Source organism: Trematomus bernacchii, unplaced genomic scaffold (genome assembly GCF_902827165.1).
Source record: "Trematomus bernacchii unplaced genomic scaffold, fTreBer1.1, whole genome shotgun sequence".
Classification (NCBI taxonomy): Eukaryota; Metazoa; Chordata; class Actinopteri; order Perciformes; family Nototheniidae; genus Trematomus; species Trematomus bernacchii.
Window position 1 is genome coordinate 133,310 of NW_022987882.1, and position 16,195 is coordinate 149,504.

Consider the following 16,195-nt stretch of genomic DNA (forward strand, 5'->3'; position numbering starts at 1 on the left):
GGACCAAATACAGGAAACGCTTTTTTTGAAACCTTGTTGTTCAGATTTTTTTTCGCAAACAAGTGGAAAAAGTGTTAACAGTAAAAAAATGTCCCAGTTTATATGAGTATATATGATATAATTACGCTATTATTACTCATGCTTCAGTGTTAAAGCAGGGTGTCACTTCTGTAGTTTCTTTAACGAATAACTAATGATAATTTTAATAGATTCATTTGTACATTATATAATTTGATATCAACAGTCAGTATGTTATTTTGAAAACATATCATTATATGTACTACTGATATCTACCCTTTATCACACTTAATTATTTGTTGTTACTTTAATTTTATATTATAAATACTGCTTGATATTCTGAACGGTTAAAAGCTGTAGTTACACCCGTCGGCCTGAGGGGGGCAAGCACCGTCTCACCGCTGCGTCTCTTCTGCTCTGCCTGAATATCAGCAGCCGAAGAAGACGTTCTCCGCCCCGTGATTCAAAGACTCTTTACACTTTCTTCTGAGAGACGTTAGAAACCTGCTCTGATCCACAGGTCGCAGCCAACATGGTGAGGACTAAAGCCGACAGTGTTCCCGCAGCCTACAGGAAAGGTACAGTGCAAAACGTATAACATTTATTACCGATATACCTTAAAAAGTGTGGTTTTTAGCGCGAGTATGTAGTATGTAGTTTGGCGGGACGGAAGCGCGCCAAACGAACAATTCAAAACAAACGGAGACATTTGAACTGTTTACACAAAATAATGACTTAGCCTTCACTTATAATTGACTTATTATTACATAACATATATTTTAACATGTCAGGGTAGTAATATATAGCGGGTTTACACTCCATAATAACAGCCTCCCGCCATAAGGGTGCTTGTTTCCTCCTAAAATAGATAATTTTAACGATAATAAACAACCAAAACCAACAGAATCCTCTTTATATTGTAATTGTTGTTCTTCCTGCGCGGATGACATGTTTCTGAATCTTTTCTAGAAGTTAGCGTTTCTCTTTTGATAAAACTGGCGCCAGTTTTTAGCGCCGCCGCCGTAGCTTTGTGACGTCACACCAAACCCCTTGAAGAAAGTACATAATTTAAAACCTTTTTGATTATTGTCACCGACAGATCTGCGACTTTACTTTTTTAACAACGTTTGTCAAACCCATGGGGTGTTGTTGTAAATTCGGCACACAGTTCACCCCACGTTTAGCTGTTTTAGTGGATGGAAATGCACTTTAAAAACTTGGTTCATGTATCAGTGCGTGTTAAGATCCGTTTTAATTATCCGTTTAATGGGTCGATAAATGTATGAAGACTGGTGCTCATTTCCACACCGCAACTTCTTACACCTTCCTAAAAGCTTATTTTATATGTGAATTATTTGAACTTTCACATTAAAAATCTGCGTATGCTTTACTTTGATATCCCTCCTGCCTGCACCTCCTTTTTATATTTGTGCTTTTTATTAATTAGAATCACTTTCTGGCCCTTAAATCTAAACTCTACTCTGCTTTCTCTCTTACCTTTGCACCACCCACTTCTCCCACATGTTTCTCTTATGTTTGTATTATAAATCCTCATCATTGTTGTGTTTTTATTCTTGTTTACAGCTGTTGCAGCGGCGGCACCCCGGAAGTCTTTTGGAGCGAGTTCTGCAAACCAGTCGTCGAGCAGCGGCCAGGCGGCGACCCCCGGTCCGACCTCACACACACACACACACTCGATATGTGACAAACTAACCATACGGTGCTCCGTGTTTACTGAGAGGACTGGAGCACAAAGGATGCTTCAGTCTGACTTTATTGATCTCTGATTAGATGTTAGCAGTTCAGATGCTTTGGGTCCCAGATGAATATATATAAATGAATACGAGCTCCACCTTTACCAGCTGTCTCAGCAGATGTAGTTCTGACTCTCTGTGCTTTCTGTCTCTCAGCTAAGGGTAAGTATGCCGGAGGAAACCTCGTGTGTCCTCGCCCCACTCCGGACTGGCAGAAGGGGATCGGAGATTTCTTCGGCGGACCCCCGAGGAAGCCGGAGGAGGAGGAGGAGGACCTGAAGCCGGAGGAGGAGGACCTGAAGCCGGAGGAGAAGGAGAACCTGAAGCCGGTGGAGGTGGAGGACGGAGAGGAGGCCGGAGGCAGCGGGGTGTCCAAGGCCAGCAGGAAGTACGTGCATCCCATAATACTCTGTCCCTGAGGCGGCTCTGTCTAACCACATGTTGGCAGATAGCATATCAAACATGGCAGAAGGAGAGTCTTCTCTTTCCATCCAATCATATCTTTTTTTTTGTAAAACTGAAACAAAAGGACAACTACGATGTTTTCACAATTTGCTTCAAGACACAAACACATCTTAAGTAATCACACGACGCATTTCAACGGTAACTTTAAATGGCTACGACTGTTTGCTATTTATTTCAAACATAGGTTGAACACGTGAAGTCAGATTCTACACGGAGAGAAATGCAATAAACTCACAATCAGACATCAGAACATGCCAACCGCTCATGGCTGTCATCGCTACGAACGACCATATGGTGGCGCCAAAAACAACGTGTGCCATGGCCATACCATAATACTCTTTTCAGATCAACTGTATTTTTTCTACTTTTCAATGTTGTTTTAATTCTATTTTGAGATGTTTAAATTCTATTATTGTTTATTTCTACTCTTTAATTTCTACTTATGAGCAATATATACGCGTGATCGAGACCCTCTGTTTCAGAGAGTTATAACCCCCCAAGGCTCCTTCACTCAGGAGTCGATAGAGACTCAGGACGCTTTTCTATCTGTGTGATTGTGTTCAGGGGCGCCGCTTGCGAACAGGCAAGGCAGGCAACCGCTTGGGGCCCCGGACCAGAAGGGGGGCCCCAAAGAAGGTCCACAGCAACGACAACATGAAACACCCTTTAAGTAACTGCAACGACATGTCGGCTGTGCGTGGCGATGAAAGCTGGTTCGAGGGGCCCCCGGTGAATGTTTGCCTAGGGCCCCCGGTGAATGTTTGCCTAGGGCCCCCAGTGAATGTTTGCCTAGGGCCCCCGGTGAATGTTTGCCTAGGGCCCCCGGTGAATATTTGCCTAGGGCCCCCGGTGAATGTTTGCCTAGGGCCCCCGGTGAATATTTGCCTAGGGCCCCCGGTGAATGTTTGCCTAGGGCCCCCGGTGAATATTTGCCTAGGGCCCCCGGTGAATATTTGCCTAGGGCCCCCGGTGAATGTTTGCCTAGGGCCCCCGGTGAATGTTTGCCTAGGGCCCACAGTGAATATTTGCTTAGGGCCCCCGGTGAATGTTTGACTAGGGCCCCCACTCACTCTAGAATCACCACTGATGATGTAAATGTGTTCTCGTGTTGTGACGCGTGTTCTTCATCCACTTGTTTTAATGTACATTTAAAAAAAAGTTTGAAGACGTTAAAATATCTGAAGGACGGGGCGACGCTCGGCAGAAGCACGACCTGAAATCACGCCGACATGCGTTTGATTGAGAAGAAAACTCTTCAAATAAGTTGCCGTGAAAAATGCCAAATATCTGAATCTTAGTTTTCGTTTGAGGAGAGTCCTTCTTTCCGTGGACGAGGAGACGTCTCCCTGGCCCTTTCTCATTTCTCTAATTCCCCTCCTCGACTCCTATCCTCGTGTCTTAGTCCCGCCCACAGGAGATGCGAGCCGAGGAGTGGAACCGAGGAGGAGAGAGGCGTCGAGGAGAAGGAGAGAGGAGGGAAAGCAGAAGGCGGTTCGAGAAATGAGAAAGGCCCAATGTCTCTTTTTGGGAGCTTGTCACCGTAGTGTCTAAGCGGGCTGCCGTCTGGACGGATCCCCTCCAGAATAACCCGTTTATTTACGTTGTGTTTGTGTTTCCTGTTCAGGTCCCGGCCGCTTCCCGCTGACGACGAGGAGGAGGAAGATTGAAGACGATTAATGAATACATTTCTTTTCTGCTGCCTTTGGATCTGCTCCTTGTTCGATGTACATCTGTATATAATTTCCTCATGGATTCACTTTGTATAGTTCATTAAAATCTTTTTTAAAACGACTTTTTCTTCTGTGATGGTTTTTAAAAACTAAACTAGTTGTTTTTATTTGATCTATAAACTGAAACATAGCATTGTTTTTATTTAACATCAAGCTACAACTATAGACTAAATAAAATATAATTATTTATTAGTATGACTATAAAGTATTGCCAAAGCCGTAAACAAATAATGACAATAACAACAATTATTCATACATTTTAATAAAAGCAGTAAACGTGTTTTCTAAGCAGTCTTGTTCCAGGGGGGGGGGGGGGGGTCATGCTCTTGGTATTTATACGATCTTTGTGTGATACATGCAGTTACGCAGATCGGCCGGAAGGGGGCGCTGGCGGGCAGCTTCTGGTTAAAAGTATTTGTATTAAAATGTATTTATATCAACTGCCTTAAATAACAAACTAAACGCTCATACTAAATAAATACATTATTTGATCTTTTACTATATTTATAACATTTTAGATGTATTTCATATATAAATAAAATCGAAAGATATTCGTTTTTCTGATATTTATTGATTAGCAGGACAATAATGACAGCATTGCCAAGGCAGTGTAAACATGACAATAACAACGTGCATATGTGTGAAGACGTTTAGCAAAATAATGTGTTTGTGAACAAAAGCAGAAAAATATAGTTTTCTTAGCAATGTCTCCAGAGAGGGGGGGGGGGGGGGGGGGGGGGGTCATTCTCTTGTTATTTATACGATCTTTGTGTAATGATAGCAGTTACGCTGAGAAGCTGAAGAAACCCGATAGCTCGATCAATATCCCGATGTATTTGTTAGGATATCATCACTTCTGAATCAATAACTTTCACCGAGGCCACTTTTAAAGCCTCTTAGACATGTTTAACGTTTATGAAACTTTACATGAAGCAGCTACCTGCCGCTAAACAACAGCTTGTATCCGTTAGCACCGCCTCATCAGGAGTTCCAAAGGTTAAAATCAAACAGTCTTACGGAAGCTCGCACGGTCCAAGCTAAAGTAACGGTTCGAGCAGTCAGAAAAACAGATCCTACCGTGTGGATTGCGTTTAACTGGATTATTATTAATGTCTGATTTAACATCGACAGAAGGTTTAACCGCTAAGTGTCGGTTAGATTAACTTTTCTCGGGTCCCGTCTCGGTTAACTCCGCCTGAGATGCCCGTGGTTATCTGTTGTCAGAAGTCATCTTGTCTCTGAAGGTTAAACAGCTTCCCTGTGTAGCTGCAGTCTCAATTATGATGTTTAATCGCGTTTAAATACGTTATATTCCGTCAGAAGGAAATATGTCGGACAGCGGCGAGTTCCAATGGACGGTGGTCGTCCTGACGTGCCAACACAAAGATAGCGTCTACGCCTTTCAGAGAGGTGAGAATCATCTTGCTCTGTATATACTCTTTGAGTGGTGTCCTCCGTCCAGAGAGGAGAGAATCATCTTGCTCTGTATATACTCTTTGAGTGGTGTCCTCCGTCCAGAGAGGAGAGAATCATCTTGCTCTGTATATACTCTTCGAGTGGTGTCCTCCCTCCAGAGAGGAGAGAATCATCTTGCTCTGTATATACTCTTTGAGTGGTGTCCTCCCTCCAGTCCAAAGTGGCGTGGATTATTATCTTGTTATTCATACGATCTTTGTGTAATGATATGCAGTTACGCCAACCGGCCTGAAGGGGGCGCGGATGGACTCAAATTCATGTTATATTTAATTTAAATGTATTTGTGTACAATGTTTATTTTTTAGCCATTGAAACAAACTAAACGTAAATATTAAATCGACAATATATTTTTTCATACTTTTCTATGAATATTTAATCAAATAAAAACACTTTTTTGACAGTAAAACCAAACTGAACTTACTTTTATTTTAGATAACTTAAATGTTTTATTAAAATTATTAGATAAAAAATATATATTTGAAATGTACAATTTGGATGGATTTAATGTTTCATATCAATATGTGTGTGTGTGTGTGTGTGTGTGTGTGTGTGTGTGTGTGTGTGTGTGTGTGTGTGTGTGTGTGTGTGTGTGTGTGTGTGTGTGTGTGTGTGTGTGTGTGTGTGTGTGTGTGTGTGTGTGTGTGTGTGTGTGTGTGTGTGTGTGTGTGTGTGTGTGTGTGTGTGTGTGTGTGTGTGTGTGTGTGTGTGTGTGTGTGTGTGTGTGTCAGAGCTGGAGTTGAGGCAGCAGCGCGGCTCTCTCTCTCCGGGTTCGTTGGTTTTGACGGTGAGGGACCGCCAGGAGCCGCTGGGCAGCGGGGGGGGCGACGCTGAACGCTCTGCTGGTCGCTGCTGAACACCTGAGCAGCAGAGCGGGACACACTGTGAGCAGACACACACACACACACACACACACACACACACACACACACACCAATGTATTTATGTCACACGTCAGAAAATGAACTTCCTCTTCTTCATCAGGTGGTGACGGCCGACGTCCTGGATGATGCTCACATCCTCATCCTCCATACAGTGAGTAAACACACACACTCACACACATACATACACACACACTCACACACCGATACACAAACACACACACACACACACACACACACACACACACACACACACACACACACACGTTGTTATTACAGATAACAATAATAATACATTTTATTTTGTGCTCAAAGACATAAAATCAGAAACAGAAACACTACAAAGAAAAAATAAACAAGAACAAAGAATTATTTATTTTTTCAAATGACCCCCCCCCCCCCCCCCCCCCCCCTCTCCTTTAGGGCAGGGACTTCCCGTGGAGCTCCTGCAGCAGAGCGTTTGATTGGCTCCCGGCCGAGGCCCCGGGCCCGGTCCAGGCTCCTCTGTGTGTTCTGGACCTGGTTCTGGTGCTCCTCAGAGAGCAGGTCTGCCCCGGGTCCCCCCCCGGAGTCTGGGTCTGCAGCACCGACGCCATCCTGCACCTCCCACAGGACCTGGGTGAGAGGAGAGAGGAAAGAGGAGAGGAGAGAGGAGAGAGGAGAGAGGAAAGAGGAAAAGAGGAGAGAGGAAAGAGGAGAGAGGAGAGAGGAGAGAGGAGAGAGGAGAGAGGAGAGAGGGGAAAGAGGAGAGAGGAGAGAGGAGAGAGGAGAGAAGGGGAGAGAGGAGAGGAGGAGAGGAGCAGGAAAGAGGAAAGAGGAGAGAGGAAAGAGGAAAAGATGGAAGAGGAAAGAGGAAAGAGGAAGAGGAGAGAGGAGAGAGGAGAGAGGAGAGAGGAAAGAGGAAAGAGGAGAGAGGAAAGAGGAGAGAGGAGAGAGGAAAGAGGAGAGAGGAGAGAGGAGAGAGGAGAGAGGAGAGAGGAGAGAGGAGAGAGGAGAGAGGAGAGAGGAGAGAGGAGAGTGGAAAGAGGAGAGAGGAGAGGAGGAGAGAGGAGAGAGGAGAGATCTGTGGAAACTAGAGAGTATGAATATAACTACTCCCACCCCTCAGCGGCTGAAGTAGAGATTGGGTTTGAAAGTCACTGCAGTGATGTCATCATGTTCCGGAACGTTGGGCTTTGTTCTCCTTTGCAGCCCATTCACTAACCCTACAGAACACCACAGAAGAAGAAGAACAGGGCCTCTTACCTGCCAGCTGTTAAACACGCCTTTTAAACCATAAAAATGAAAATATATCATGTTTGTATTTGTAATTTTTCTGTTGTGTTTGCAGTTTTGTCGTGGGAAGGTTTTTCCGGCGTCCGTGTTTTGGCGTTACCGGGCGACGTCTCGTACGCAGCCGATCACGGCGTCTACCTGTCGGACGCTCAGGTGAGCCTTCCCCTCAGATTCACCTCACTGTGTGTTTTGTGTGATTCACGTCTACAGAGTGAATTTCCTCTGAAGGTGCGCTTGTTTCGCCCCACAGGGTCAGGTGACGGACATCGTCTACAGGGGGACGGAGGAGCAGATTCAGCAGGCAGTGATGCATGATGGGAAAGTGCCGCTGGTGCGTCCTGTGCAGTAAATCAAACACACCTTCTCATTACATGTCTCCATGCTTTAATGTGCTGCAGCACCTCTTTTCACCCTCTGTCTGAAACCAGAGCCCAGTCTGCTCTGATTGGTTAGCTGGCCGGCTCTGTTGGGATTGGTTTAAAAATTCTGAGGAAAAAGTCAGAATTCTGAAAAAAGGTCCAAATTGTAAGAAATAAGGATTTTGTTTTTGGGATGGATCAAATTCTGAGAAAGTCACAATTCTGAGAAAAAAAGTCCAAATGTGAGAAAAAAGTCCAAATGTGAGAAAAAGTCCAAATGTGAGAAAAAAGTCAAAATATGAGAAAAAAGAAGTCAAAATGTGAGAAAAAGTCCAAATGTGAGAAAAAAGTCAAAATATGAGAAAAAAGAAGTCAAAATATGAGAAAAAGTCAAAATGTGAGAAAAAAGTCAAAATGTGAGGAAAAAGTCCAAATGTGAGGAAAAATCAGTCAAAATTTGAGAAAAAGTCATGATGTGTTCTGCAGGTGTTCAGGTGTGTTCTGTGTTTCTCCAGATGTTCTCCAGGTGTTCTCCAGGTGTTCTACAGGTGTTCAGGTGTGTTCTGTGTTTCTCCAGGTCTCTGGTCCGGTGTTCTTCAGCCGCTCGGTGTCAGAGAAGCTGCTGCAGAGCCACGTCTCCCCCCCCCTGGACGGTTGCACCTACCTGGGCCTGGACTCTGGAGCCCCGCCCCTCCAGGTGAGAACAGACACTTTATATATACAGTGTGTGTATATATATATATATATATATGTATATTAATGCATTATTATTTATATTTCTTCCTCCTCAGATCTCCTTGTTCCTGGATGTGTTGCGCTGTCTCTGCTCAGATCTGACTCAGGATCAGTTTGTGAACGAGGATCGGCCCGGCTGCAGTTCAGCTGTTGGCCCACAGGGGGCGCTGGTGAGGAGCGGCAGGGCGGAGCTGTGGAGGATCCTGAGAGGAGAAGCGCTCAGTCTGGGTTAGTGACATCATCTCTCTGGACCAATGGGATTCCTCCATGAGATTTTTGATTCTGTCAGAAAATAATCTCTGTGTCAAACAAACGTTTAGTTCAGCAGGAAAATCTCCACATGTTAACACTTTGAGATTTCTGAGGTAAAAAGCTAATGTTGGGCTATAAAGGCACTACAGCACGGTCACATGACTTCACGTCACCACCGCTAAGCTAAAGGTGGCTAATGTTGGGCTATAAAGGAACTACAGCACGGTCACATGACTTCACGTCACCACCGCTAAGCTAAAGGTGGCTAATGTTGGGCTATAAAGGAACTACAGCACGGTCACATGACTTCACGTCACCACCGCTAAGCTAAAGGTGGCTAATGTTGGGCTATAAAGGAACTACAGCACGGTCACATGACTTCACGTCACCACCGCTAAGCTAAAGGTGGCTAATGTTGGGCTATAAAGGAACTACAGCACGGTCACATGACTTCACGTCACCACCGCTAAGCTAAAGGTGGCTAATGTTGGGCTATAGAGGAACTACAGCACGGTCACATGACTTCACGTCACCACCGCTAAGCTAAAGGTGGCTAATGTTGGGCTATAAAGGAACTACAGCACGGTCACATGACTTCACGTCACCACCGCTAAGCTAAAGGTGGCTAATGTTGGGCTATAGAGGAACTACAGCACGGTCACATGACTTCACGTCACCACCGCTAAGCTAAAGGTGGCTAATGTTGGGCTATAAAGGAACTACATCACGGTCACATGACTTCACGTCACCACCGCTAAGCTAAAGGTGGCTAATGTTGGGCTATAAAGGAACTACAGCACGGTCACATGACTTCACGTCACCACCGCTAAGCTAAAGGTGGCTAATGTTGGGCTATACAGGAACTACAGCACGGTCACATGACTTCACGTCACCACCGCTAAGCTAAAGGTGGCTAATGTTGGGCTATAAAGGAACTACAGCACGGTCACATGACTACACGTCACCACCGCTAAGCTAAAGGTGGCTAATGTTGGGCTCTAAAGGAACTACAGCACGGTCACATGACTTCACGTCACCACCGCTAAGCTAAAGGTGGCTAATGTTGGGCTATAAAGGAACTACAGCACGGTCACATGACTTCACGTCACCACCGCTAAGCTAAAGGTGGCTAATGTTGGGCTATACAGGAACTACAGCACGGTCACATGACTTCACGTCACCACCGCTAAGCTAAAGGTGGCTAATGTTGGGCTATAAAGGAACTACAGCACGGTCACATGACTACACGTCACCACCGCTAAGCTAAAGGTGGCTAATGTTGGGCTCTAAAGGAACTACAGCACGGTCACATGACTTCACGTCACCACCGCTAAGCTAAAGGTAGCTAATGTTGGGCTATAAAGGAACTACAGCACGGTCACATGACTTCATGTCACCACCGCTAAGCTAAAGGTGGCTAATGTTGGGCTATAAAGGAACTACAGCACGGTCACATGACTTCACGTCACCACCGCTAAGCTAAAGGCGGCTAATGTTGGGCTATAAAGGAACTACAGCACGGTCACATGACTTCACGTTGATATTAAGGAGTTTATTTTGAAAAACATTTCTTCTTCTTCTTCAGTTTACGTCCCCGGCGGTCGCTATGACTACCTGACTCTGTCTGGACGAGGCCATGTGGAGCGTCTGAGCCGTGATTGGACGAACAAAAACACGCTGTCTCACATCGAGGTGACACTTCCTGTTCCTCAGCGTTGTTTACCAATCAGTCCAACCAATCAGTTCCTCACTTCTCCCTGCTTCCTGTCCTCAGAGAGAGAGTCTGGTGGGCGACGGAGGGCGGGTCATCAACAGCGTGCTGGAGGGAGACGTTACCGTGGCGACGGGAGCGGTGGTGCAACACTGCCACCTGCAGGTCAGCTTTTAGATCAGAAAGGGAAAACTCTGAGAACAAGGCAAATACTTAAAAAAGTGTAATTTGGGCAAAATCTGGAAAAATATCCCCCCCCCCCCCGCCCCTTTAGGGTCCTCTGGTGGTCCCGTCGGGCTGTTTGCTGTCGGGTCTCGATCTGATGACATCACGGTGTATCAGGCAGCTGGTGGATGACATCATTATCCAGGGACATCGTATGGAGCTGGGGGAGCTGAGGCTGAACGTGTTCACGGTGACGGGCGCGCTCGACCAGCTGGAGGTGAGAAAGGCTATTCATGTTAAATATATAGCTTTCATATTTTATCATATTTTAATTTGAGTTAATAATGAACTTTAGTGTCACGTTTCACTTAAATTATTATGTTTATATTTCTTATTACGTCTTTTTATTTCAGTCTTACTTCTTTTGTTTATGTCATATTTTATTTTATTTATCTTGTGTTTTATTTCATTTTAAAATTGAACGACCGTCACGAAAAACGTTCCGCCCGGTATTATTAAAGTATTCTAACTCTAACCTGTGTTTATTGGTATTTACAGAAAACACACAAACAAACAAACAAAGTCACACAAAATATTTAAAAAACTGCATTTTTAAACACCGACGATTTTTAGATTCAAACAGAAATAATAATAAAATATGTTTACTTATAATTTTGTATTTATAATCTGTAATATTCCAGGGTGAAGGAAATGTTTAACTCATGTTTGGCACTTTATTCTTTAAATGTCTTTATTCGTATTTGACTAATTGTAGATACGATACGATACGATATAATTTAATGTCCCCGTAAGGACATTTGTTCTGGACTCCCTCCTGCAGCATACATGTACATATACAAACACAATAAACATTCAAATGCATTCACATATCATCACTCGTGCACCGTTTGAACAAACAGACGCACTGACCGTGGAGACCTGTTGCCCAGCCCGCATCTCACAAACACTGAATACAAGTCATGGGAAATACCTCCTCTCCCTCTTCCTCCTCCTCCTCCTCCTCCTCAGGTCTCCTTTGATGACAGCACCTCCTCCTTCCTGAACCAGAGTTGGAGTTTCTTCTTCAGCCGAACAGGAATCCAGTACGACTTTATTTAATCAAGTATTATATTTAATAATCATCAATCATTCTAGAAATAAAAAAGCAATTAATGTGTGTGTGTGTGTGTGGTGTGTGGGTGTGTGTGTGTGGTGTGTGTGTGTGTGTGTGTGTGTGTGTTGTGTGTGTGTGTGTGTGTGTGTGTGTGTGTGTGTGGTGTGTGTGTGTGTGTGTGTGTGTGGTGGTGTGTGTGTGTGTGTGTTGTGTGTGTGTGTGTGTGTGTGTGTGTGTGTGTGTGTGTGTGTGTGTGTGTGTGTGTGTGTGTGTGTGTACATTGTATTTCTCCTCTTCTCAGGCCGGAGGAGTTGTGGGTGCGGGGGGGGCGTCGCTGCCTGATGGAGGCGCGGCTCTTCCCAGTCCTCTCCCCCCGGGGAGGGGCAGTGGGGGAGGAGGGGGGCGTGTGCTGGCTGATGGGGGGGGCCGGGGGAGGCCTGGGGAGGTATGTATATCCTGTTATATTTTACTATATTTTTACTACTTTTCTAGTTCTCTGTTTGGAAAATAGTGAATAGGCGCGTTCACACCAAGTACTTTGCCGTATTTAGTGCCGGCACTCAGTGCCCTGGCACTTATTACCCCAGGGCATTTAGTACAGATCGCGTTCACACCGGAGTACTTTTCCCTGAGGGAAGATTACGCAAATGAGCCGCTGACGTCACTTCGTCTTCTTCTGCTTTGGGTTTACTGGCAGGCCGCAAACCACTTCACGGCGTATACTGCCACCCGAAGTCCCCGGAGTTGGGGAAGGCTTCAGTAGCTGAAGCAGCTTCTACTGAAGCCTTCAGAGGAAATCGCCAGAACGCCGACACCTCCTCATCTCCACCGCTCCCATGTTTTGTTTTGTGTTGCCATGAGTTAGTCTCTCTGCGTTTGTGCGCTGGGCGAATGCTAATGCTAATAATGCTAATGCGAGGATAATAAAATGGCGACTCTACAAAACATTTCAGAGTTGTACGGGGCGTGGTTTGCAATTCGCCCAGCCAATCAGAACTGGGGCACTTTTTTCCCCCAGGAAAGTACGATCTCTCAGCAGGCACTACAAATGGGGGGAAAAGTTCCCGAGATGAAGTGCTCTTTTTGGTGTGAACGCGACATAAGGGGTACTAACGGAACTAAACGCGAAAAGTACGGTGAAAAGTACTCCGGTGTGAACGCGGCAAATGTCCTCTTCCAATATGAGGGTAACATGATAAGCCGCTTTCACACCAAGTACTTTGCCGTACTTAGTTCCCAGTACTTAGTCCCGCCAAACTCGTTAGTCCCTGGAACTGTCCTAGTAAATCGCGTTCACACCGAATGTTTCGAATTTTGACAAAAAGTCAAAAAAAATTCAAATTTTGACAAAAAGTTATAATTTTTCGAATTTTGACAAAAAGTTATAATTTTTCGAATTTTGACAAAAAGTTATAATTTTTCGAATTTTGACAAAAAATTATAATTTTTCGAATTTTGACAAAAAGTCAGAATTTTTATAAAAAATTAGAATTTTGAGAAAAAAATTAGAATTTTGAGAAAATGTCATATTTTTGAGAAAATGTCATATTTTTGAGAAAATGTCATAATTGTGAGATTTTTGAGAAAATACATAATTTTGAGATTTTTGAGAAAAATTCTCATATTTGTACTTCCATTCTTTAGAGGATAATAAATACATGGATCTTGATATTGAAGCTCAAGCCGGTGATGAGGGAGATTTTTCTAACATTCTCTATCTGTGTTTTTAATTCTTGTTTTACTTTGATGTCTGCACCACGACACCAAGTCAAACTCCTCGTACGTGTCGACCCACCTGGTGATAAACCTGTTTCTGATTCTGAGGTGGAGGGAGGCATGGAGGCTCTCTCTGAAGGAGGTGCTGTCACTCACCTGTCAGGAGGCGGAGCTACGCTGGAGGGAGGAGCTTCTGTTCCTGGGGGGGAGGAGGAGGGTGAGGGAGGAGCTGAGGGGGAGGAGCCACGTCTGCCTGCTGCCTTGCTTCAGGGCCGCGGTGCAGGGCGGCCAGCAGGGGGCGCTGCTGCAGACCCTGGACAGCAGTGAGTTAGAATAATCATAATGATAACTTTTAACTTTCATTTTGTATTTATTTAATTTATTTCAACAATTAGACAGTTTATACATCCGAAAATGCACGCATGACCACATACATGTCACATATAGCACATATATATTGAGGGGAAACATGATCACAACATGTGTCTGAAAATGTGCTTTATAAATAAACGTGCCTTACCTTACTTCCTGTTTTTCTTCTTCTCAGTTGCAGCAGGCAGCAGTGACCAGGGGGCGGAGCCAGGGTTGGGGACGGAGTCAGGTGCAGCGTTGGGGGCGGAGTCAACGTTGTGGGCGGGGCTTGGCGTGGGGGCTCGATGCCTCTCATGTATCGCTGATGTGTTGGTGATCATGGCGGGGGGGCGGGGGGGCCTGAGGAGCGGACCTGCAGCCAACGAGGCCTGGAGCCACGCCTACTCCCTATTGGAGGAGGGGGACCTGAGGGGCGGGGTCAAAGCACTGGCAGCGCAGAGAGATCATTGGCTGAGCAGGTGAGGTACATTAAGATCAGATCAGAAGTACTTTATTGATCCCAAGCTGTGAAATGTTTGCGTTGCAGCAGCATAAAAAGACAATAGAGAAATTAAAAGACTAGAAATAAACAATCCAAAATGTAAACCTCTCAAATAAAAATAGTAGCATTAAAAAAGTAAAGAATATACATGTGTTTCAAAACACGCCTTGATGGACTCATTTTCACACATTTGACCGGCACTTATTTTCTTCTTACATATATTATTTATTTATTGATTTGTAATATCTGCTCAGACCGGACCTCCTGGTTCGGGCCGCTCGTCACTACGAGGGCGCCGGACAGGTGCTGCTGCGCCGCGCCGTGATGTCATCGCAGAGGTTCATCTCCATTGGCCAGGGGGAAGCCCCGCCCCTCGGGGAGTGGCAGGAAGTGGAGTGTCCGGCCAGACTGGACCTGGCAGGTGAGGAACAATAATTGATATTTTACAGGATGCAGTTTTGTCTCTCAGTTGTTTTGCTGTTTTCTTTTTGTTGTTGTAATTGTACAATTTTAGAGCTTCAGACTTTGAACTCATAATTTTGAGATTTTTGAGAAAAAGTCATAACTTTGAGATTTTTGAGAAAAAGTCATAACTTTGAGATTTTTGAGAAAAAGTCATAACTTTTGAGATTTTTGAGAAAAAGTCATAACTTTGAGATTTTGAGAAAAAGTCATAACTTTGAGATTTTTGAGAAAAAGTCATAATTTTGAGATTTTTGAGAAAAAGTCATAATTTTGAGATTTTTGAGAAAAAGTCATAATTTTGAAAAAAAGTCATATTTGAGATTTTTGAGAAAGTCCTATTTTTGAGAAAAAGTCCTATTTTTGAGAAAAGTCATAATTTTGAGAAAAAATCCTATTTTTGAGAAAAAAGTCATAATTTTGAGAAAAAGTCATATTTGAGATTTTTGAGAAAGTCCTATTTTTGAGAAAAAGTCCTATTTTTGAGAAAAAAGTCATAATTTTGAGAAAAAGTCATATTTTTGAGAAAAAATCCTATTTTTGAGAAAAAGTCCTATTTTTGAGAAAAAATCCTATTTTTGAGAAAAAATCCTATTTTTGAGAAAAAAGTCATAATTTTGAGAAAAAGTCATATTTGAGATTTTTGAGAAAGTCCTATTTTTGAGAAAAAGTCATATTTTGGAAAAAAAGTCAGAATATGAGATTTTGAGAAAAAGTCAGAACCTTTGATATTTGACAGGATACAGTTTTGTCTCTCAGTTGTTTTGCTGTTTTCTTTTTTCTTGTAATTGTACCATTTTAGAGCTTCAGACTTTGACATTTCATAGACTTGATTTTAGAATTAGATTTTTTTTTACCAAATTTTGACTTTTCATAAAAAAAAAAAAATCCTCAAAATGTAACCGTGTTTTGAGGTGACGCAATGTTATGCAAAATTTATATATTGAACATTGTGATGCTGCAAAGATGTCGTGTACAAACTGTTTTCTACAGATTTAAGAAGAAAATCTCCACAAAAATGTTACTATATAAAATGTATTTTGTATTTATCATATACGTGTTACTCAGTAATGACCCTCCTCTGAACGCTGACTGTCCTCCTCCAGGCGGGTGGAGCGACACGCCGCCCATCGCCTTCGAGCACGGCGGCTCCGTCACTAACGTGGCAGTGAGGGTCGATGGGAGGCGTCCAATTGGTGCTCGCGCCCGCCGCATCCCGGAGCCCCGCCTCC

At 43.9% G+C, this 16,195-nt stretch overlaps 2 protein-coding genes across 2 annotated transcripts; both read left to right on the plus strand.

The window, feature by feature from the left end:
- The first annotated feature begins 398 nt into the window (after positions 1-398).
- pclaf (PCNA clamp associated factor) lies at positions 399-4,028 on the plus strand. Its single transcript, XM_034114174.1, has 4 exons — positions 399-596; positions 1,603-1,686; positions 1,929-2,160; positions 3,862-4,028. The coding sequence occupies exons 1-4, from the start codon at positions 551-553 to the stop codon at positions 3,902-3,904; spliced, it is 405 nt and encodes a 134-aa protein (XP_033970065.1). The 5' UTR covers positions 399-550; the 3' UTR covers positions 3,905-4,028.
- A 745-nt stretch (positions 4,029-4,773) lies between these two features.
- On the plus strand, positions 4,774-16,195 carry LOC117469702 (L-fucose kinase; the record flags this gene model as incomplete). The annotated part of the gene is given in 18 exon segments (XM_034114176.1): positions 4,774-5,377; positions 6,172-6,257; positions 6,259-6,324; positions 6,425-6,475; positions 6,745-6,940; positions 7,652-7,749; positions 7,847-7,927; positions 8,533-8,652; positions 8,747-8,918; positions 10,528-10,634; positions 10,717-10,818; positions 10,928-11,095; positions 11,848-11,921; positions 12,234-12,377; positions 13,757-13,971; positions 14,196-14,478; positions 14,756-14,922; positions 16,070-16,195. Coding segments are annotated over 18 exon segments (2,338 nt in total), but the record flags the coding sequence as incomplete, so codon positions are not given.